The sequence below is a fragment of the Manis pentadactyla genome, chromosome 9 (genome assembly GCF_030020395.1).
Source record: "Manis pentadactyla isolate mManPen7 chromosome 9, mManPen7.hap1, whole genome shotgun sequence".
Classification (NCBI taxonomy): domain Eukaryota; kingdom Metazoa; phylum Chordata; class Mammalia; order Pholidota; family Manidae; genus Manis; species Manis pentadactyla.
The window spans coordinates 38,291,921-38,314,423 of NC_080027.1; the positions used below are offsets into that span (position 1 = coordinate 38,291,921).

Consider the following 22,503-nt stretch of genomic DNA (forward strand, 5'->3'; position numbering starts at 1 on the left):
TAGATCTTACACTGACTGGCTTAGTAGAAAATCCTGAACACTGCCTTTGCAACCTCATAATTATGAAGATATGTACTTACTTTTCTTAACATTTTCTTTTTTGGCACAGTAGGGCCAATTAGTGGAAGTATATTCACTTTCTTCTAAACAAAATTCAAATTTAGAAGCAATGGCAGTTTTATACAAACAGTCCTTAGTATAAAAGCTTCTGGAGTGTTAGTAAGTTTTTGGAGTGATGTTAGTTTGAGTTACTAATACAAAAACAAATTTTCTCAATAGGACTAGATTGAGGCAGATTTTGTATAAAAATTTGTCATGGATACAAACATCACTTGTTTTCTAGAAAAAAACAATGAAGATAATATGTCAAGATTACTAAGTCTACAGTTTTTTGCTTTATATAAAATGCTTTAAAATTTAAATGTAATTCCTGTGAAGCAATGAAGTCCACATTTCTGGACAGTCAACCCTTTTATTCTTTAGATGAGAAGATGGAGGCCCAGTAGAAGAAACCACTTGCTCAAAGCAGCAGCAAGTTAGAAGAGCTGGAAATGAACACTGACATTTCTAGTTGTTGGTGTTATGTTCCTTCCATTAAACCTTTTCATCCACTTTTTTGTTGGAGCCCATGGATGACAAAATTTCTTTCCTTCCATTGTATCTACCCAAGTTATTTAAATGTAAAATGCTAATCTGAGTTTATTATATATACACATCTTTTAAACTGACAACTTACACAAATATCTACAAAGCTATTGTTGTAAATATAGGACTATGATTTGGGTCTATCCACAAATAACTGTGGGTCTGTTGGAGAAGTAAACTATCTTTTGTCTCTTTTATTGAAAAATAAATTAGCAAAATACAGCATTATCATTAAAAGCTCCAAAACCTACAATCTCAAATTAACTGTGTCTAAGAGCTAGAGATTCTAGGTTTTGAATTAGACGTCCTAGGTTCAAGTTCTGGCTCTACCTCTGAACAGATCTGTGTGTCCTTGAGGTCATGCACTTAACTCCTGCAAAGCTTGGTTTTCCTAGAGGCAAAAGAGGACAACAGTAATTCTAACCGTCATAGGGCAATGGGAGATTATATGGAAAAGTGCCCTGCGACCTATACAATGCTAAGCTATAAATTATTATTATCTGTATAACTATTACACTAAGCAATAGAGAAAAGTGAAAAGTTTAATGTTGAAAGTTCAATCTACCGTGCAGTCCAGGTGAGTCAAAGGCTGATTCAGTTTCTGTTTTCATAAGGATGAACAGAATAAGAGATTTTGTATTTTTTCTTTTAATACATGAAATATATAGCACTGCATTTTTTATATCGTTCTAAAATGGCCTCACTTTATTCCATTATGAGTTAAAAATATTGTTTCAGTTACAAATAGCAAACAGAAAGAAAACTGCTAAATTTGGGGGAGAGCTCTAAGAATGCAGTATCATACCTGATAAAAAAAAATTATTTATTTTGAAAAATAAAGAAGAAAAGCATTACATTAACTTGAAACTAAAAGCTAATAGTAAACAAGGTGTGTAAATACTTTTCCTTCCTTATACGTGGTACTCCCACTGATGTAGCTAAAAAGACAATTCTTCCTCTCTTCTTTACTTATTAACTTGCATTTAGCTTGTAATCAACTTCCACACAACCCCTGCTCATTTATTTGTGGAATATGGGATTTTTTTTTACCACAAAGATGACACTACACTTTGCATTTTATTTATTTAAGCAAACACTTATTTAGCACTTACTCTGTTCTGAGCACTATTCTAAGGGTTTCACAGGTTTTATTTAAGTTTCATAACTCTAAGAAATAGAAATAATAATTATCACTGTTATTATTTCATCATTCCCATTTTACAGATAAGGACACTGAGGCACAGAGACATTAAATAACTTATCTGAAATCATATAGCTAAAGTGATAGACCTGACATTTGATCCACTGTACTTGCTCTTAAACACTCAGCTATGCTGCATTTACTTTAGTTCATTTTATTCTAGGATTAATAAGGATACAAATTTCATCCTCCCTAGAAAACCAAGTCTGCACATTTAAAATTACTATTCTCTAATAAGTACCAAAATTTACAAGTAACAAGTTTTTTGAAGTACATTTCCCTAAACAGGTTAAATCTAAGCTATGCTGGTCCCTTTGATGCCAACTAAAATCAGACCAAATTCACTTTTCATATATATTATTTCTCCTAATTCATTTTACTAAGTATAACCATAAAAAATAGTTAGAATTTATAGTCTACCTTCCCTGAACTAAGCACTGTGTATTTCATTTCGGGTGAGGTACATTTTTTTTTTTTAATAGAAAAATCCTTTAATCAAAACAAGTTTACATGTTGACACTTTTGGCTTAACTAGAATAAATCTGCCCAAATTTAAATTGTACTCAGTACCAGATAAAATGCAATAGAAAACAGTGGGTCTTAGTTCCCATTCAAAGACTTCTCAAAAGCAAAACTTTTATTGAAGTTATTCACACTTTTCATCTGTAGATGAAAACAATTATCTGAGAGGTCAAAACATACAATGCATGTCACATGCAAACACTGGTATTAAGCTATTTTTCCCCATATTCAGAGTTAACATCACAAGTGTTTTAACCACCAACTGACCTAATATTCCAAAAATGCTATCTGTTAAGTTACTCTTAAATTTTGTGTTAACCTTGGTCCATATACTTGTATACACAGACTGTCAAAGTACTCCTTTATTTGATCTCCTACCTCAGAGCAACATTTTCACTTTTTGTAGTCCTATCACATGTATGATACAGGAATAAAAATTCCCCAGCCATGTTTTCAAGTGAGTTGGTTTCCTTATAAGCATTATGAATTTTTTTCCAATTAAAAAAATAATTAATGACTTCCTTAATGAGCATGACTTTAGAAACTTTCAGAAATTTGAGACATTTCTCGAAAATAAACTTTTATCTTTTAGTTTTCAGTTTAATCAGTTGAGGTACATTTTAAAAATATTTTTCTCCTAGCAAAAAATATCAGTCATGGTAGTACCTTGGAAAAGGCTAACATCATTATTGAAAAAGCAATTTATTTCTTTAATTGAAGAATATAATTTGCCAGATTAAGTTGCTAAAATATGCAAAGTAAAAGGCAAAAGCCAATCTTTTAAAACAGCTAGGATAAAGGAAGAGGAAAAGATAACAAAGATAACTAAACCAAGTAAGGTGCTAAAATTAGACTTAGCTCTTAGGTCCCCACAGATAAAAGGGAGACCTTTTTAAATGTTTCTTTCTGTCTGAAAAAGGAAACTAGTAAATATGGTCCCTAAACTCACAGTCAGAGGATTAGTGTCTGAATTTCTCCGCCTACCTTTCAGAGGCTCAGTTTATCTAAATGTAAAATAAGGACAGTAATACCAACACTTTTATGGCTTTTGCAATGGACAAAGGAGATAATGTATGTGAAAGACCTCTGCACCCTAAAATAAGCTATATAAATATAGTTATAATAGTTTTATTTTTCATTGAGAAAGATATTTTGGCACTGGATTTCTAGTTTGAGTTTAAAGTGGGGGGAAAATGTCAAACTGAGGTAAAAATAAACTGTTTTATCTTGTCAATTCATCACTCTCAGCCTTTGAAGAGTACAGTGATCATGGCCAATGTATCATGAAAAATGTCTACTAAACTGGTTATGATATGGTTCTTAAACTGATATGATTCTTAAAAAAAAAGTCAATACTTAACCAATCACTTGCTACTACAAAAAGGTAATATACTATCTCTTAAAGTACAGCATGAAACTTTTGGAAAACAACTACATATATATTATTTTTCTATCTTACCTAAAGACTTCATTTAAACAGAGGTAAGTCAAGATGCACTTAAATACCATTTAAATACAACTTTTTCTTTTTTTTAGGTGACTCAAACAAGTAGAAATTTATTCTCTCACAGTTCTGGAGGCCAGACGTCCAAAATCAAGGTATCAACAGGGTAAATACACATATATTTCAATAGAATTAAGTTAATTAATAATCAAACAATTTCCTAGATAAGTCATTCATCATTCATTATTTCAATAAATATTTACTGAACACCGGAACATGCCCAGGGAGCTCACCAGACCATATTTAGGTCCAAGTATAAAGACTGGTAACTGTATGGTGCTAGAGTCAGTGATGGTGAACCCCAAACACCTTTCCTATCACCACTATTAAGGTAACCTGTTTCAGCCAGGCAGGTCTGGAAATATCTTAAGCAGTCCTTCCTCTCTCACTAACCAGATACTCCCACCCTTGAATTTCCAGTTCAGATGTCAAATTTTTCTACTGAAGCATACGTTCCACCTCTACATCAGCCCAACAGGAGTGGCAGTCACCACTTACCCTTTTGGTGGACATATCCTGAGCTACAAACTCGATGTTCACTGTTTCTAGTCCCGCAACAATCCTATGAGAATTATCCAATCTTGGTAAACATAAGGGAAAGGAGGTGCAGTGGCATTTCATTACATGGCCAAATTCATCCACATGGTCGGAGGGATGCACATCCAGGTCTGCAGGACTTGAAACTACCCCAGGGCTCTCCCCTCTGTGAGCCAGAACCACACTTCACTGGAACTTCTCTTTTGACAGTGATCATTGCATGCCTTGTATAGTCTGTTGGCTATTTACATATTGTGAGTATTTTTAACCTCCCTTCCCCAAAATAGGCACCTAGAGGGAACACTAACCTCTCATAGGCCTTGCACAGCTCAGGACACTCAGGTATTTACCTTACTGTATCTTGTATCTGAATATGTCCCTCTACAGAGCAGAAACATATTAACATATGCATATGTAAAACGTATTAGTGCTAACATGGCAATTGAAACCTTATTTTAAGAAAAACCTGTAAGAACAAATGTCCAAGATTTAGAAGAATGGTTAAATAAATTATATGCACAGAAATAAAATATATATTAAAAATATTGACTAAGAGTTTTTAATGGATTGGAAAAATGCTTGTATTAAAAAAAAAAGATATAGAGCAGTAGATGTATTTCAACTATGTAAGAGAAAGACAAAAAAGTTTAGAAGATCCTGAAGGTGTGTGTGAATTGTGATATCGCGGATTATTTTAAAAAATTCTGTTCTTCTATCTTCTTTTGTACTTTTAAATATTTCTACACCAGGCATATATTATTGAGTTTATAAAACATTTTTTAAAGAAAAAAAATACAGATGATATTAGCATAAGGATAGATATATAGATTAGTGGAATAGAATTCAGAGTTCAGAAATAAATCTTTACATTTACAGTTAATTTTCAACAACAGTATCAAGACAATTCAATGGGTAGACAGTAGTCTTTTCAACAGATTTTTCTGTGACAACTGGATATATACATGCAAAAGAATGAAGTTGGACTCTTTCCTTACACTATACAAAAAAAAATTAATTCAAAATAGATCACTGATCTAAACATATGAGCAAAGCAACACAGAAAATAATTTAAAAGGTACTTGGGCTAAGCTTTCTTAGATTTTTTTGACACCAAAAGCACAAGCAAGAAGAGCTAAAGTAGAAAAAATAAGACTTCATCAAAACTAAAAACCTTTGTGCTTCAATGGGCACTATCAAGAAAGTAAAAAACAACCTACAGAATAGGAGAAAACACCTGCAAATCATATATTTGAGAAGGAACTTGTGCCTATATTATATAAAGATCCCTTACATACCAATGGTAAAGACAAATAACCCAATTTAAAAATGGGCAAACGGCCTGAACAGACATTTCTCCAAGCAACGTATACAAATGGTCACTGAGCACATGAAAAGACGCTCAACATCATTAGCTGTTAGGGAAGTTCAAATCAAAACCACAATGAGATACCACTTTATATCTAGTAGGATGGCTTAACTCAAAATCAAAATAACAAGTGTTGGTGAGGATGTAAAGAAATTAGAACTCTTATACATTAATTGGTGGGAATGCAAAATAGTTCAGCTGCTTTAGAAAACCATCTGGCAATTCCTCCCATGTCAAGTAGTTACCATATAGCTTATCAATTCTGCTCTTAAGAGTAATGAAAATATATATCCCCACAGAAACTTGTACATGAATGCTCATAGCAGCATTATTTATTTGTAATAGCCAAAAAGTATAAACAACCTAAATGTCTATCAACTGATGAATGGATGAATAAAATGCAACATATCCATAAATACTTCAAATAGCCAAAATGATTTGGCAATAGAATGACTGATACATGCTGTAACATGGATGAACCTTGAATCTGTAAGTGAAAGAAGCCAGTCACAACGACCACATACTTCATGATTCCATTTATATGAAATGTTCAGAATAGGCAAATCTACAGAGACAGAAAGTAGAATGGTGGCTGTTTAGATGGGGATCTTGGGGAATGGGGAGTAACTGCTAATGGATACAGGTTTTCTTTTCCAAGCAGTGAAAATATTCTAAAATTGATGGTGTTGATAGCTGTACAATTTGATGAGTATACTAAAAACCATTCAATCATGTATTTAAAATCAGTGAGTTGCATGGTATATGCATTCTAAAAGTTTTCTCTTTTTTTAAAGATATAGGTATATGACTTTCAAAAGATAGTTTCTACTACATTACTGGCAAATTTTGTAGGCAACGGGGGGAAAAAAGGCAGTTTAACTATTATAACATCCTTGGAATTTGTATTCTTGATTGCATGAAGAATTAAGAAAATAAAAATACATTTTCTCCCCATGTGTCATATACATTGGACTGCATGTTGAAGAAAAAGACATGAATTTAAGCGCTGGGTGTATGCTGGAACTGATCCCTTCTAAATAGCTATGCACTGTGGGCCCCATGGACAGTCAGGTTTTAGAGAAAGACCATGTCCTTGGCAGAACAGTTTCCAACTGTTGTTGGAAAGAGAAGCTACTTTACTTTCAATGAAGTTTTAAAATAACTTGAGGGAAAGAGCAGTAAAAAGAGAGGCCATGAAGTCCCCAGGTTCTGACCCTGGTTCTCCTACTTAACTCAAAGTCTCAGGGGTCTTATCTCTAAAAGGCAGATGATTGTGATTTATCCACATCATAGGATTGAAATTACTAAGGCCGAAACTTGAAAGAAGGAAGGGGAGGAAAGGAAGGGGAGGAAAGGAAGGGAAGGAAGGGAAGGAAGGGAAGGGAAGGAAGGGGAGGGAAGGAAGGGAGGGAAGGAGGGAAGGAAGGGGAGGAAAGGAAGGGAGGGAAGGAAGGGAAGGAAGGAAGGAGGGAGGGAAGGAAGGAGGGAAGGAAGGAGGGAGGGAAGGAGGGAGGGAAGGAAGGGAGGAAAGAAGGAAAGGAAGGAAGGAAGGGAGGAAGGGAAGGAAAAGAAGCAGTTTAGTGTGTATAGCTGGTAAAGAAGAGTTTAGTGGGATATCCAGTGGGTCTGGATGTGACCTCAGAAGAGATTTGGTCTTGAATTCTGTCAGCCATGTAATAGCTCTGTCATCCTTGAGAAGTTAGCATAGCAGCAGCTCAATTTCTTAGCTCTAAAGATAGACCTGGTTAACATACTTCATACAGTACAAAATGAGATGTAGGAGTAAATAAAAGCCATTACATTCAATCCAAATGCAAATCACCATTAATATTTATAAACTATATCCTTAAAGTATTTCTCTTAAGTACCTGCGCTTTCAGGAAAGGAGAGAAGCCGCACTACCAGATTTCAAATTGGTAAGTCTCTTATACAGTGTTTTCCACACTTGGGGAACTAACAAGTATGTCTTGGTTTATCGGACTATGAGCAATTGAGGAGTTTCATAGGAAATATGGATGGCCACAATGTTTAGGACAGTGGTTTTCAAGCTTTTTGGTCTCAAGATCCCTTTACATTCTTAAAATTATTGAGGACCCCAAAGAGCTTTTGTTTACATTGGGCCATATAACAATATTTACCATATTAGGAGTTAAAAGTGAGAAAACTTTTAAATATTTATTAATTTACTTTAAAAATAACAAAAGAAATCTATTACTTGTGAATATAAATTTTTTAAATCAAAAACTAGTATATTTTCCAGAAAATAAATTTAGAGAGACGAGTGACATTGTTTTACATTTTTGCAAGTCTCTTTTCAATCAGCCTTAACAAAAGACAGCTGGACTCACATATTCTTCCTCATTCACTTTGTTACCTTATGCTGTTTCATAAGAAAACCCAACCGCACACAAAGTAGGTAGACAAGGAGTATTTTAATAGCCTTTTCAGGTAATTGTGGATATTCTTCTCTGACACTACCCCAAATTCCATAAGTTTATCTCATTTCACAAAAACTACCTCAGAAGAGTTGTCCACACACTCCCTCCCCTCCTACTCACTCTCTGAAATACCTTTTGCTACACCAGAACTGTTTGTTTCAGTGACTTTCATGTTTCCACGTCCACTGGATGCTTCATCTTACAGCAGGATTTGACATAGTTGATTACTCCTTTCTCCAGAAATTTACTTCTCTTAAGCTTCCAAATTAATCCTTTCTCATGGTTTTCTCTCTACCTGATTAGCCATTCCTCTCAGTCTTTGCTGGTTCATCCTCCTCCACCCAACTTCCAAATGTGATTTCCCACAGCTAAATCCCATTCTGTTACTGTCTGTCTCTCTTTTCAGCTCTGCATTCTCTCCCTGGTTGATCTCATCTGACTACATGGATTTAAATATCATCTTTATATTGATGACTCCCAAATTTGTATCTCCAGTATTGATTTCCCACCCATATATCTTGTTGCCTACTTGACAACTCTACTTATTTCTAAAAGGCAACTCAAACTTAACATTACCAAAGCAGGACTTCCACCTACCGCTGTGTCTCAATAAATGAAATTTTCATCCATCCAGTTGCTTATACATAAAAACTAGAGTCATTCTTGATTATTCCTTTTCCTTTGAGTCCACATTCAATCCATTAGCTCATATCCCATAATATAATTTTATTATTTTTTATTAATATATAATTGACATAACATTATATTTATTTCAGGTATATGGCATAATGGTTCTATATATAGCAAAATGATCATAAGAAGTCCGGTTAACATCCGTCACCACATACAGTCAACAATTTTTTTTCCTTGTGGTGAGAACTTTTGATATACATATGGTCCCTGACTTCTCATGGTTCAACATATGATTTTAAAAATTTATGATGGTGTCAAAGTGATACACAAACCATACTTTGAATTTTGATCTTTTTCCAGTGCTAGCAGTAAGCTGTATGATACTCTCTCGTGATGCTGGGCAGTGGCAGTGAGCTGCAGCTCCCAGTCAGCCACATGATCATGAAGGAGAAACAACCGATACATTTACAACCACTCTGTACACCTACCATTCTGTTTTTCACTTCCAGTTCAGTACTCAATAAATTACATGAGATAATCAGCACTTTCTTATAAGACAGGCTTTGTGTTAGACGACTTTGCCCACCTGTAAGTGTTCTGAGCATGTTTAATATAAGCTAGGCTTAGCTATGCTTGGTAGGTTTGATCTATTAAATGCATTTTCAGCTTATGATATTTTCAACTTGCACTGGGTTTATCAGGATATAACCCCATTGTAAGTTGAGGAACATCTACATTCTCTTAGCCACTTTGCATATACAATACAGTATTATTAACTATAGTCATGATGCTGTACATTAATTCCCCCACTCTATTTTCAAACCGGAAACTTGTACATTTTGAACACATTTACCCTTTGTCCTCCACTTAAGAACTGCTCCCCACTCCTCCTGTAACCAGCAAACATATTCTCTGTATCTGAGTTCAATTTTTGTTTTAATATTCTACATATAAATGAGATCATTTGGTATTTCTCTTTTTCTTACATATTTCACTTAGCATAATGCCCTCAAGTTCCATCCATGTTGCTGCAAATGACAGGATTTCTTTCTATTTTATGGCTGAGTAATATTCCACTGTGTATATATACCACATTTTCTCAATCCATTCATCCATTGATGGACAAGTAGGATATTGCACAGAATTCACATTTGCATCAAAAAGAATAAAATACCTAGGAATAAACCTAACCAAGGAAGTGAAAGACATATACCCTGAAAACTACAAGACACTCATGAGAGAAATTAAAGATACCAATAAATGGAAATATATTCTGTGCTCATGTACAGGAAGAATCAACATTGTCAAAATGGCCACCCTGCCTAAAGCAATCTACAGATTCAATGCAATCCTTATCAAAATGCAAAAGGTATTCTTCAACAAACTAGAGTGAATAGTTCTAAAATTCATGTGGAACCACAAAAGACCCCGAATAGCCAAAGCAATCCTGAGAAGGAAGAATAAAACGGGGGGATTACGCTCCCTGACTTCAAGCTCAGCTGCAAAGCCACAGCAATCAAGACAATTTGGTACTGGCACAAAAACAGACCCATAGATCAATGGAACAGACTAGAGAGCCCGGATATAAACCCAAGCATATATGATCAATTAATATACAATAAAGGAGCCATGGATATACAATGGGGAAATGACAGCCTCTTCAACAATTGGTGTTGGCAAAACTGGACAGCTACATGTAAGAGAATGAAACTGGATTATTGTCTAAGTCCATAAACAAAAGTAAACTTGAAGTGGATCAAAGACCTGGATGTAAGTCATGAAACCATAAAACTCTTAGAAGAAAATACAGGCAAAAATCTCTTGAATGTAAACATGAGCAACTTTTTCCTTAATGCATCTCCTTGGGCAAGGGAAAAGCAAAAATGAACAAATGGGACTACATCAAACTAAAAAGCTTCTGTATAGCAAAGGACACCATCAGTAGAACAAAAAGGCATCCTACAGTGTGGGAGAATATATTTGTAAATGACATATCTGACAGGGGTTAACATTCATAATATATAAAGAACTCAAATGCCTCAACACCCAAAAAGCAAATAACCCGATTAAAAAATGGGCGGAGGATATGAACAGACACTTCTCCAAAGAAGAAATTCAGATGGCTAACAGGCACGTGAAAAGATGCTCCACATCGCTAATTATCAGGGAAATGCAAATTAAAACCACAATGAGATATCACCTCACACCAGTCAGGATAGCCAACATGGAAAACACTAGGAACAACAAATGCTGGCGAGGATGAGGAGAAAGAGGAACCCTTCTACACTGCTGGTGGGAATGTAAACTAGTTGAACCATTGTGGAAAGCAATATGGAGGTTCCTCAAAAAACTAAAAATAGAAATACCGTTTGATCTGGAAATTTCACTCTTGGAATTTACCCAAAGAAAACAAGATTCCAGATTCAAAAAGACATCTGAACCCCTATGTTTACTGCAGCACTATTTACAATAGCCAAGATACGGAAGCAATCTAAGTGTCCATCAGTAGATGAATGGATAAAGTAGATGTGGTACATATACACAATGGAATATTATTCTGCCATAAGAAAGAAACAAATCCTACCATTTGCAACAACATGGATGGAGCTAGAGGGTATTATGCTCAGTGAAATAAGTCAGGCAGAGAAAAACAAATACCAAATGATTTCCCTCATTTGTGGAGTATAACAACAAAGCAAACTGAAGGAACAAAACAGCAGCAGACTCACAGACTCCAAGAAGGGACTAGCGGTTACCAAAGGGGAGGGGTGTGGGAGGGCAGGTGGGGAGGGAGAAAGAAGGGGATTGAGGGGTTATTATGATTAGTACACATGGTGTGGGGGGTCTCAGGGAAGACTGCGTAGCACAGAGAAGACAAGTAGTGACTCTTTGGCATCTTACTACGCTGATGGACAGTGACTGTAATGGGGTTTGGATGGGGACTTGATAATATGGGTGAATGTAGTAACCACAATGTTTTTCATGTGAAACCTTCATAAGAGTGTTTATCAATGATACCTTAAAAATAAAAATTTAAAAAATTAAGAAAATGAAGAAATATGGGAATCTCTACCAAGCTTGTCTAATTTTGTAATACTACACTGGAGTGATGGATGTCAACAGCCATACTCTTTAAATTCATTTAACGTTAGCTGCCCTTTTCATTTTGTAGGGTGGATGATGAGGGTCACATGGATATGTATGTATGTGTGCTACAAACTACAAAGCTCTCCATAAATGTAAAAGTATTCTAACTTTTGATTTTCTACTTTTTATGTTCTGGGAACTAAAAGCAAACGACTGTGTTATGCACAAAGTCTAATATAATGTACTTATAAACTTACTGACAATTAGAGCATGACCTGGTTTGTTAAATTACTGTTAATTACACTGCCCCTCAATTTTGCCAGGCCCATTCCTATAGTGTTACATGCTGACCAACAAAGAAGGCTATTTCCAGACAAAGGGGCTGATACTTGAAAAATATTAGTAAATGGTGCTAAAAACAAGGAATTCTGCTTTATTCACTTCCAGTAACTAACCTAGCGCACATGCACACATGCACATACACACACACACACCCCTTTAGACAGCAATGACAGGAAAAGGGTAAGCAGGCCTTACAAGTCCTTTCAGCTCTTCAAACAACACTTGAGGATTTCTACTTGAAGGCCTCTCTTTCCAAGTGTGTTTTTTCAAAACTTGGGCTGGACTGATCCCAAACACTGAAGTAACAAATATTACTACATTCTGTCATTTCCTCTACCAAAAGAGTGATTTTACTACTACTTCTGGTGGTGATGAAAGGTCCTATTGACTATTCAAATCCACAACCAAGTTATGGATGCAGCATTAAATGACTTCACCCCTCTTTCTCTGGCCCTTTAACACATGCCAATGCTTTCATCCACCTCCACTAATGCAGCTTATAAATTACTGAGGTGGGGCCATTTTAATAGCATGATTTGTTCACATCTCTAGAGATGGCGTACAAATGAGACTGGCTGAGAAGACAAACTCCCCTTTAACAACATGTGTTGGTATATATATGCATGCATAGAAAATAAACCTTCAAAAGTGGGAAATAGCTTATTGATACAATACCTGATTAAGAGCCATAATAATTAATGGTTCTCTGATTTGTTATAAATCGAAATGTAATAATGATCGTAGTAACGCCATGGACAAAACGAAACATCCCGCAAGAAATAATAAGAGACGAAACAGAGCTGAAGCAAAAAAAGGTTAAAAGTCACAAATTTGCTACATTGCTTTCTAAATGCTTGAAAGGGGCTTCCAGAATGAACTCCGAAACCTAAGAAAGTCTGTTTATAAAAAGTTTATTGTCCTTTCCTTTTAAAACTGCCCCAACAATGATGAAAAAAAACACCAGAGAGCAAAATGCTTGCTTACAGTGCTTAACCTATTGATCTTAGACACACATAAAAATACAATTAATCTCTCAATTTTCAAAAGAGTATAAAGGTGCAGAGGATACAAAACTTCTAGAAATAATCTAATTTTTAAACAGATGAATAAAACTAGGTCGGCATACTTGTGGTCTCAGTTCAGTTAATAAAGTCAGGGGCAGCTTGGGAAGTGCTCGAATGAGGGCCAAACAGGTGCCAGAGCTCAGAGTCTGGAGGACAGACTCCAAACTTTCCACTGCACACAGTCAGCCTCCATCTTTGTCTTGTTTTCAAAGCAAGCTGGGCTATTCTTATTACCTCTTCATACCTTCCTTTGGCATTCCTATTGGACCCTAAGAAGAAAGAACTAAGTGTGTGTGTGTGCATATGTGTATGGGAATACGTCTGAAGCTTATGAGGAAATCCAGATATTTTGGCTCAAGTCTTAATCAGGCATAGTTTTCACTTGCAGTCTTCCAACAGACTTCTGACTTGAGTGTGCTTAGAGCAAGAAACAAAATATGGGGCTAGGAGAGAAGAACCTCTGAACTGAGATCAGAACTAGTTCTACTAAATGAGACCGACCTTCCTGATACCCTGACATCCTGACTCCCAGACTCTGGCCCCCATTATCCATGTGCTCTTTTCCACCTTGGTGGACCTCACCTGGAGGAGCTCTCTAATTCATCCAGACCTCTTCTACCTTATACACTCTCAGTTTGCCACTTTTTGACAAGTTCTATCTAAGCACTGCTCTGTCTATGGTATAATAACTGCAATCAGTAGTGTGAGCTAGGCAGCCTTGAAATTAAAGTCCTATTTCTTAGACTGAGATACTTTTCTGCCAAAAATGGAGGGAGGGAAAGCAGAAGTTGTGGGAAGAACGGCACATGGAAAGATGAGTCATTTGCCAGAGACTGTGAGCAAGGCTGCTTGCCTTAAAGTAAAGAGCATGAACTGGAGTGGCAGTAACAGTAAAGCAGAATAACTGAGTGGGCACGAGTATGAGGTTATAAAGCAAATAATTAATTAAAGGCTGCAAACTAGAAATTTGATCCATTATCATAAAAGGCTCAGGGTTTAATAAAAACCAAATTAAAAAAAAACATAAAGCTGAGGTTGGATAAGGGGAAGAAAGGCAAAGATGACACAATGTGGAGAAATAATTTCAGATCTTTCAGGAATGAATAAGGGAACTATTCAGTCTTTAGATTCATGTGGACAAAAGGCAACTTGGGCTGATAAAAACAAAAGCATCACAAACCTTGCTGCTTCTTTAAAAAGAAAAGTTCTGAGGATATAGCTGGTAATGTCTTTAAATAAAAGCCAAACTGTGAATACTCCTCATTGTGATATTCCGATTGGAAGGATGTCCAAATAAAAGTACTGAAGATGATCTTCTTTTACAACTAGAAAATGTATGGAATATGTCTACTTCTTGAAGTAGAGCCAAGTAGGCTAAAGAAATGTTGCATATTTCTTTTAGGAACATGCAAATGCACTCATCTGGTAGTCTTTCTACAGTATGTGGGAAGACACTATTTAAATGAGACACTAACTCATGTGATGTTGAGAGAGCCACAAAAACCCAAGATGAGTTGGAAGGATTATGTGCTTGGTGTTTTATTTTCAGTTCTGGATAATAAGGTAAGGAAACCATTAAGGAATTGCTAAAGGTATAAACTTTTACTCCATCAACTCCCAATACTAAATGAGTCCCTGAAAGTGGTCTAAGAGAAGAAAGCTGCAGAAGCAAGAGGTTCTAAGTCCACACACTCAAGTACAGTCTACTGACAAGCAACAACTCAGTAAAGGGATTCTGAGTTTAGTAGGAGGATTCCAGTGTCATCTCATTGCTTCTCTGTAGTATTTATAATGTCACAGAATAAGACTGTGACCTTAAAAGAACTTTGCATTATCATTGTAACTGGTTAAATAAAACATTCCACTGTAGCACTTTTTTATCCAAAGAGGTCAACCAATCTAAGGAAGCAGGGTGCATGTGGGAAGCAGGCGAGGGGTGAAGAGGAAGGACTTACCTGTGCTATATTTTTGTTCAGAAGATAGACACCGTAATCAAACTGCAACTTCTCCCCTCCTTTGGGGTATAATGGAAACCTAAAAAAAGGTAAAGTGGAATCATAAGTTTTCTAAAACTTGAGTAAAACCACCTCTAAGTTGTTGACAAATGTGGAAGTTTCTTGGATATAGCATACACATCTGAAAACTTGGACTAAAGCACTTATAGTTACTGCAACCCATTATCCTGTGTCTTCATAACATTAGCCAAATCAAATCAATGCCTGCTTTGTTTCAAAGAAAAAATTGAACAGGTCATGCAACATGGGACTAATATATAAGAAAGCGAGCCAGTAACCCCAAGGTGTTAAGGCCCTAAATTCCAGTTACTTATCATAAACTTAGCATCCTAAGATTAAGATCCTAGAAAATTTTTCCCCCATTACCTTGGAGCTGACATCTCAACTTCTACTAAATGGGGGAGGAAGACTGTGAAGAAAAATCAGACTTGAAAGCAATATATAAGATTTGTTTCTTTTAAGGTGGTCGGTCAAATGAACACCACCAGTAAGTGAAAATTCATAAATTCATTCACATTCACAGGGGCAGCAAGCTGGATATTACTTCTCCAAGGCAGTGTGTGCGTGCCACAGAGCTCTTTAAGACTTTCCATTTTAACTGGGCTCACTGAAAACAACAAAGGCATGAGATCTGTGGATCTTTATAAAGATGATGAATTAGTTTAAGAATAAATTCCCTTTATTATCCCTTTCCTCATCCTGCAAATGAAAAAGAAAAGGTTAGACTATACCTACATTCTGTCACATTTTTCTGATTGGCAAAAACAAGCACACGTTTTGTCCTCTGAAACATTTCTCCATAAACAGATCTATCACAACTTAGATAGGGTCAAGAAAAAAACTTCACTTTCCTTAGTTTCGCAATATACTATTATTCTCAAGAATAAAACAATCTTACTGAGATGAATGGTAGGTAACAATTACTGGACATTCTTAATTTCAATTGGCTGAGGAAAAGATACACTTCATAAAGGTTGAAGGATATCAGTTTTTAGGGAAAATAAAAGGAAAAGGAATTTAAAAGCTTTATATTAAATTCTCCAAAGTTGCTGATTACAAAGTGTCCAACAGGCAAATTTGTTGTGCTGTAAAATTACTGTGAGCAAGGTCTTGAACTGTTCTTTATTCTCTACCAAATGTTTCACACCCCCATCAAGAAGATACAGCTTTGTGTTTAACTGAAGCAATAAAACATAAATTGGACATGTCGTTTGGCCCTACATTGAGATACACAAAAATGATATTAAAGCAAAATTCAGGATAAGCAAAGGTAACACTAGGTTTTACACAGGTAACACAGAAGCTGGAAGAGGCAAGGAGAGATTCTCCCCTAGAGCCTTTGGAGGGAGTGTGGTCCTGCTGACACTTGATTTTGGACCTCTGGCCTTCAGAACTACAAGCATAAGCTTTTGCTGTTTTAAGCCACCAAGTCTGTGGTTATTTGTTATAGCGGCCTTAGAAACTAACACATCAGGGAATCAAACACTTAAGTACCCATTGCACTAGATAAGGTATAATACCTCCATCTCCAAGATATGACAATTTTGAATATGGAAAGACAAATCTACTGAATATAACTTCATTTTCCCTTCACGGACTAAGAAAATACTTCAAGTCCATGCCAAAGGCATTAGTTGAGTATGCAAAGCAGACCTACTGAAGTCCTAGTAAAGGGAACTCGAGAAAGAAATTTCTATGCATGTTCTGAAAGTAGGAAAATTTTTAAATTAAAAATTTTATTTATAGATATGTGTACATATACATACATGTTCCAATTAATTTTCATGTCTGTGTATGTAGACTATGTCAACTTCAATTTGGAAAAAAATGTAAAAGGAACTGATTTTGAACCATTCTTACTTTTAAAGGATGTAATTATTATAAGCACTACCCTCTCCTCCTCCCAACCGAGACATTTTTACAAAAGACTCCAAATTGATGACATTTCTTGTCTTCACCTTCAGAGCCCCACATCCAGGTCTGGTTCTTTGATGGCTCAACTGGGAGTAAGGATATGGCTATAGTTCATTCACATCTTTACTGTGTATTAAGATCACTTATGCCTGCTGTATTTGTAGAAAATGTGACAGTACAAACTCGGTATATTTCAAGGCCATGGTTTTACTTCAAACTATGTTCTCCTTTCTAGCTTAGTTTTCTACTACAACTTTTATCAGTTACTCAGGCTTAGAATGACATTCAGTTTTTATCCACCTTCTTTGCCTTTAATACATGCAGTGATTCAGCAAGTCAACAAGTCATTTTTCCTATGAAGCCCTCTCATCTCTCCAGTCTCACTACCACTCTGGAAAATTATTTGCTGTGTGCTTTGTAGGATGGATATTAGCAGCATTCCTGCCCTTTACGCCCTAGAAGGCTGCATTATTATTTTCCCTCTTAAGTGAGACTTTTTTTTATCATGTCACTTCCTAGCCCAGCTTCCTAATCAGTTATGGATTTAAATTTCAACTTCTCTGCTTAGCTTTCAAGGCCTAAATGATGAAACCTGTCTGTCTGATTTATCTACAACCTTACTATGCTCAGGCAGGCGGTTTCCTCACAGTCTCACCAACATACCAAGCTCATCTTTCTCCACCTTTGCTCACTTCCTGGAAATGCCCATCTCCCTTTCCTCCCACTGTGCTTCACTTGCCATGACTAAACAAACCAACCAAAAAAACTTCACTTTTTTCTGCTAAGTTGTATAATATCACTAAAGCTTTATCTTATTTGGAAAAAGGGTCTGCAATTAAGAATCTTGAGAGGAGATCATCCTTAATTTTCCAGGTGGGCCCTATATATCCCGTAAGAGTTCTTTTAAGAGACACACAGGGGAGAGACATAGAGAAGTGATCAGGGGAAGATAGTGAGCGGAGATTAGTTACACAGCCACAAGCAATTGTCTGGAGAAAGAGACCAGCTTGTTGCAGTATTCTAGGTGAGAGATCATCATTGTTTGGACTAACTTACTGCCGGCTGATGATAATGCAGTGAACCACAGGGATGCAAGATGGGAAACAGCTGGAGCAGAGCAAGGGAAAAGGAAAAGGAGGCGCAGTCAGCAAAGCAATAGGCCCAGATCATGCAGGGTCTCGTCGTCACAGGAAGGACTTCGGATTTCACTCTGAATGAGGGGAAGCTCTGGGGGATTCTGAGAAGAGGAGAGACATGGATGCTCTGGCTACTCTGACAATAAACTTCAGGGGAGCAAAAAAAGGAAACATGGAGAGGCTACTGCAGAAATCCAGGCAAGAGAACAAGGTGATTTCAGCTGTCATGGTAGTTAGGGAAGTGGTGAGAAGTGGTTGACTTCTCGTATTTTGAATTCTCTACATGATTTGATGCCAAATCTTACATAAGATGTGAGAGGCAGAGGAGCCAAGAATAACTTCAATGTTTTTGGCAGGTAGGACGACTCTCCCATTATAATGGGAAAAATGAAAGAAAACGATCACAATGAGTACAGTTTATTCATTCATTCGACAAATTTTCACTATGTGCCCAGTATAGTGCTAGCTGGTAGATATGGAGGTGGGCAAGTGTGGACAGTGGAGCTCAGTTTCCAGTAGAGAAGAGAAACATTGCTCCTAAAATCACACTAATGAATATATAATTTATAAGTGAAATACTCTGAAGGAAAGGAACACTATCCAGAAAAGAGGTAAACAAAAGCCAGGGAAGACTTCTGAGAGAAAGTGACACTTTAGCTGAGATCTCAAAGATGTAGAGGAGCCAAGGGAAGGAATATTCCAACTAGAGGAAGCGCATACGTAGAGTCCCCGCGGCAGGAGGAAGCAATCTGCTTCCAGGAATCAAAACAAGGCCAGGATAGTCGGACTGAGGGGAGTTGTGGTAAGAAGCTGAAGCGGGATGGAAAGGTAGGTTACGTAGGGCCCTCTAGACCAAGTCAGATCATGGTCTGATTTTTTTTTCCTAAGATAAATTTAAAAACCATGGAGGGACTTTTAAAAAACTTAAAAGAACTTGCTCAGATTTTCATTTGATAGCTTCTTTCTTAAATTAACACCTTTATCTTTGAACTTTCCTGACAATGGTATATTTATATTTTAAAAACTTGTGTTTAAAAAAAATGCTGATTACAGTGGAGAATGGTCTGGAGAAAGAGACCAGCTTGTTGCAGTATTCTAGGTGAGAGATTATCTTTGTTTGGACTAAGGAGGTGATATTAGAAATGGCAAAAAGGAGACAAATTTGGAAGACTTTTAGGAAATAAAATATAAAAGATTTGGCTATAGGTTGGAAGTGAAGAGCGACAGAGAGGGAGGGATCATAGAAAACTGATGTTTTGTTTTGCCTAGCTGGATGAAGGGTTGATCAAACAGAACAACCTGAACAAAGAAATGTAACAGAACTACTGAGAGCCCAGAAGCGGTTACTCATTATGAGTTTACAATGATACTATTTGTGTGGTTGGCTCTAGACACCTACTTGGATGCAGAAGGTACAGAGAAAATGGAAGGCAGGGCTGCAAGGATGACATAAAGTCATAAGGGGCAAGACAAAGGAGTTATAAAAATAATGGGCCATAGACTCTGAAGTGGATAAAGGAGTGAGGATCTCAAGAGTAATGAACAAATGACTGAACAAACAAGCTGAGGAAGAGGGGATAGTTATCAGAGAGCAAGATGCCTGAATCAGATTTTAGATATGGACTTAAATGATGACATGACTCAGAATGTAACCATGGGAGTAAATGAAAACAGTGGAATGCAAGAAGTCACTGGTGACAAAGACTGAAGATGAGAGGCCAGTGTGTTGGATGAAACATCCACTTGTATGGTTTTATTGCCCATAATGGCAACATTTTGAATAGAGAGACTGTTTTTCTCTCCTGTGTTTTCTGTTCTGCTTCTCTGTTGCCAAAATACATGAGTAAGGGTGTTATAACTGAGAGACTGGAAGGGGAAAGAGTGGTATCCTTGAAGAGAAAATATCAAAAGAAAAGAATTTTTGTATGTTTGCTTTACCAAAAGAAAAGGATCTAGAAAAAACAATGAGAAAGAAAAACTCATACTCACCTTCTGAATCTGCATACCGAGCATATGAGAAAATGAATAGTTATCAAAGGTAAGGCTCCCAAAGAAGTGGGCTCCACAGGGAAAACTCAGGTCTAGTTAGGGCAAGAGGTAGGTTGAACTCTCTGAGGAGGATAAAGGAGAGTGTTGATTATACAGATGCACATTTATAGGACCCAGCTGGGTCAGGTTTGAGGCAGTAGAGGGGACTTTGAGGATAATGGAGATGATTATAAAAGGTTTTGAAGTGTTTTCATGTAAGGTTGAGGTATTCCCATCTGATTGCTTCTATTTTCTCTGTAAAATAAGAAATGAGGTGATTTATCACAAATGAAAAGGAAAACTGGGAATAGGAAAAAAAAGGAGAGGTTTGAGACAGTCATAGGGCAGAAGAACCAAGTATATAGGATGTATTATTCTACCTGTGAATATACAGTGCTACCAATCTTTTCAAATTTTTTTTCCCCAGTAGATAAGAGGGTTAGAGGTAAAAATGATGGGATAAGGGTATTTAGGATATTGAGAAGAAGTGTGAAGCTACTAGGGTAGACAAGTAAAGACAGTCGCCTACCAAAGGCAGGATGGTGGAGGCTGGGGCTGCATAATCTGTAGAGATTTTTAAAAAGGTGATAAAATTAATTAAAAATATGTCTGCTTTTTATTATCGTTATGGGTCAACAAATCTAAACAACGCCAATGATAATATTCTCCCCAGAAAAAATCTTTTGTTGGTCTAAGTTCTAAGTAATTGCTGCAGTGACTGTTTAATTTCAGCATACATATATGTTTCAAATTAGTATGTTTTCATTATGTATACTCTAATAAAAGTTATTATCTACATGGAAATTAATTCAGGGAACTCTCAGTTACACAGCCCAAAAAATCGGACTAAGCTGCACACTTCCACTTCTTCTAAGTTTCAAATAGTTTGGAATCTTCCAAGTTTGCTTTGGACACAGTTTGTATCTCCAAACTGTCTGGTGCTACATATTCCTATGTTTAAACAGCAAATTCAAAATATACAATGATAGCAATGTGTAATTTTTCTTTACCGAGTGTAGTGCCAGAGGGTTCCAGCTTCCTGGATTTGGTGAGACTGAATGACAATGGAATATTGTGTGTAAAAGGTTGTATACCAAGCTTTATTCTCACTGTGTAGGTTGAGCGTTAGAACCACAGCTACATTGGCAAGTCCACAATTCACAAGCTGCTTCCATCAGCTGGGCAGAACACCGGGCAGAGATCTTTATTTGGCAACACAGACAGTTATGGCTCATTGCCACATGTAAGCATGGGCCTACCCAGTAGGCCAATTATTATATCACTGCATGTGCACAGGGGGCAAGTAGATTAGGGTCAGGTGAGGATCCTGGCCATGGGAACTTCCATTTTCCCTACACTGAGCTATCTTTTTTCCTGATGTAATTTAGACTGGGTTATTCAGATACAAAAATATTTGCAATTAGCCTTGAATATGGTACAGTGAAATACAAACCTTTAAATAAAATTGTTACTTGAAGATGGACACACAGAAACTGTGCTCAATATAAAAAAAAAGTTAAAAATCTGTTTTTTTCATTATAATGTTTTTCTCCTTTTCTCTTTTGATTACATTATTTCATGGCCATATTACTAAAAATAATTTTACCACAAAGAGAAAGGTATTAAAAAATGATTCACTTCCAGTGTCATAAACACTAGGTACATGCCACTGAGAAATAATTTTGAATTGACACTGGGAAGCACAGAGGGTATTATCTGTTCTAGATCCAGGAATATGGAAGGTGTGAGACAAGAAAGTTTCCCTTGACAAGGCTCCAGGGTGATACTTTCAGGTGAGAGCCAGTTATTTTACTTACATCTAGAGGTTGTACGTAATAATTGTAGTAAAGTCTGCAGACTTGTGTGCATTATAATCACTGAAGAGGGGTTTCAGAAAGCACAGAGGAAAGATCCAGAAGGGAAGTGAGGAGAGAGATAAAAGATTAAAGGAGAAGCAGCAAACAAAAACTAAGTGTGGAAATAATTCGTGGGCACAGGTTGACAAAAGTCCTTAGAGGAGAATTAGAAGAGTGATTTTTTCTCCCCTCCCCCTTTGGGGCAAGAGGAGAGA

At 36.5% G+C, this 22,503-nt stretch overlaps 1 protein-coding gene across 4 annotated transcripts in view; it reads right to left on the reverse strand.

The window, feature by feature from the left end:
* UVRAG (UV radiation resistance associated) overlaps positions 1-22,503 on the reverse strand; it is a 328,856-nt gene that overhangs the window by 52,725 nt on the left and 253,628 nt on the right. For all 4 annotated transcript variants that reach the window (XM_057507207.1, XM_057507206.1, XM_036895386.2 and 1 more), the window contains one exon: positions 15,295-15,373. In XM_057507207.1, the coding sequence (XP_057363190.1) occupies positions 15,295-15,373 (79 nt within the window). The remainder of the gene's footprint in view (positions 1-15,294; positions 15,374-22,503) is intronic.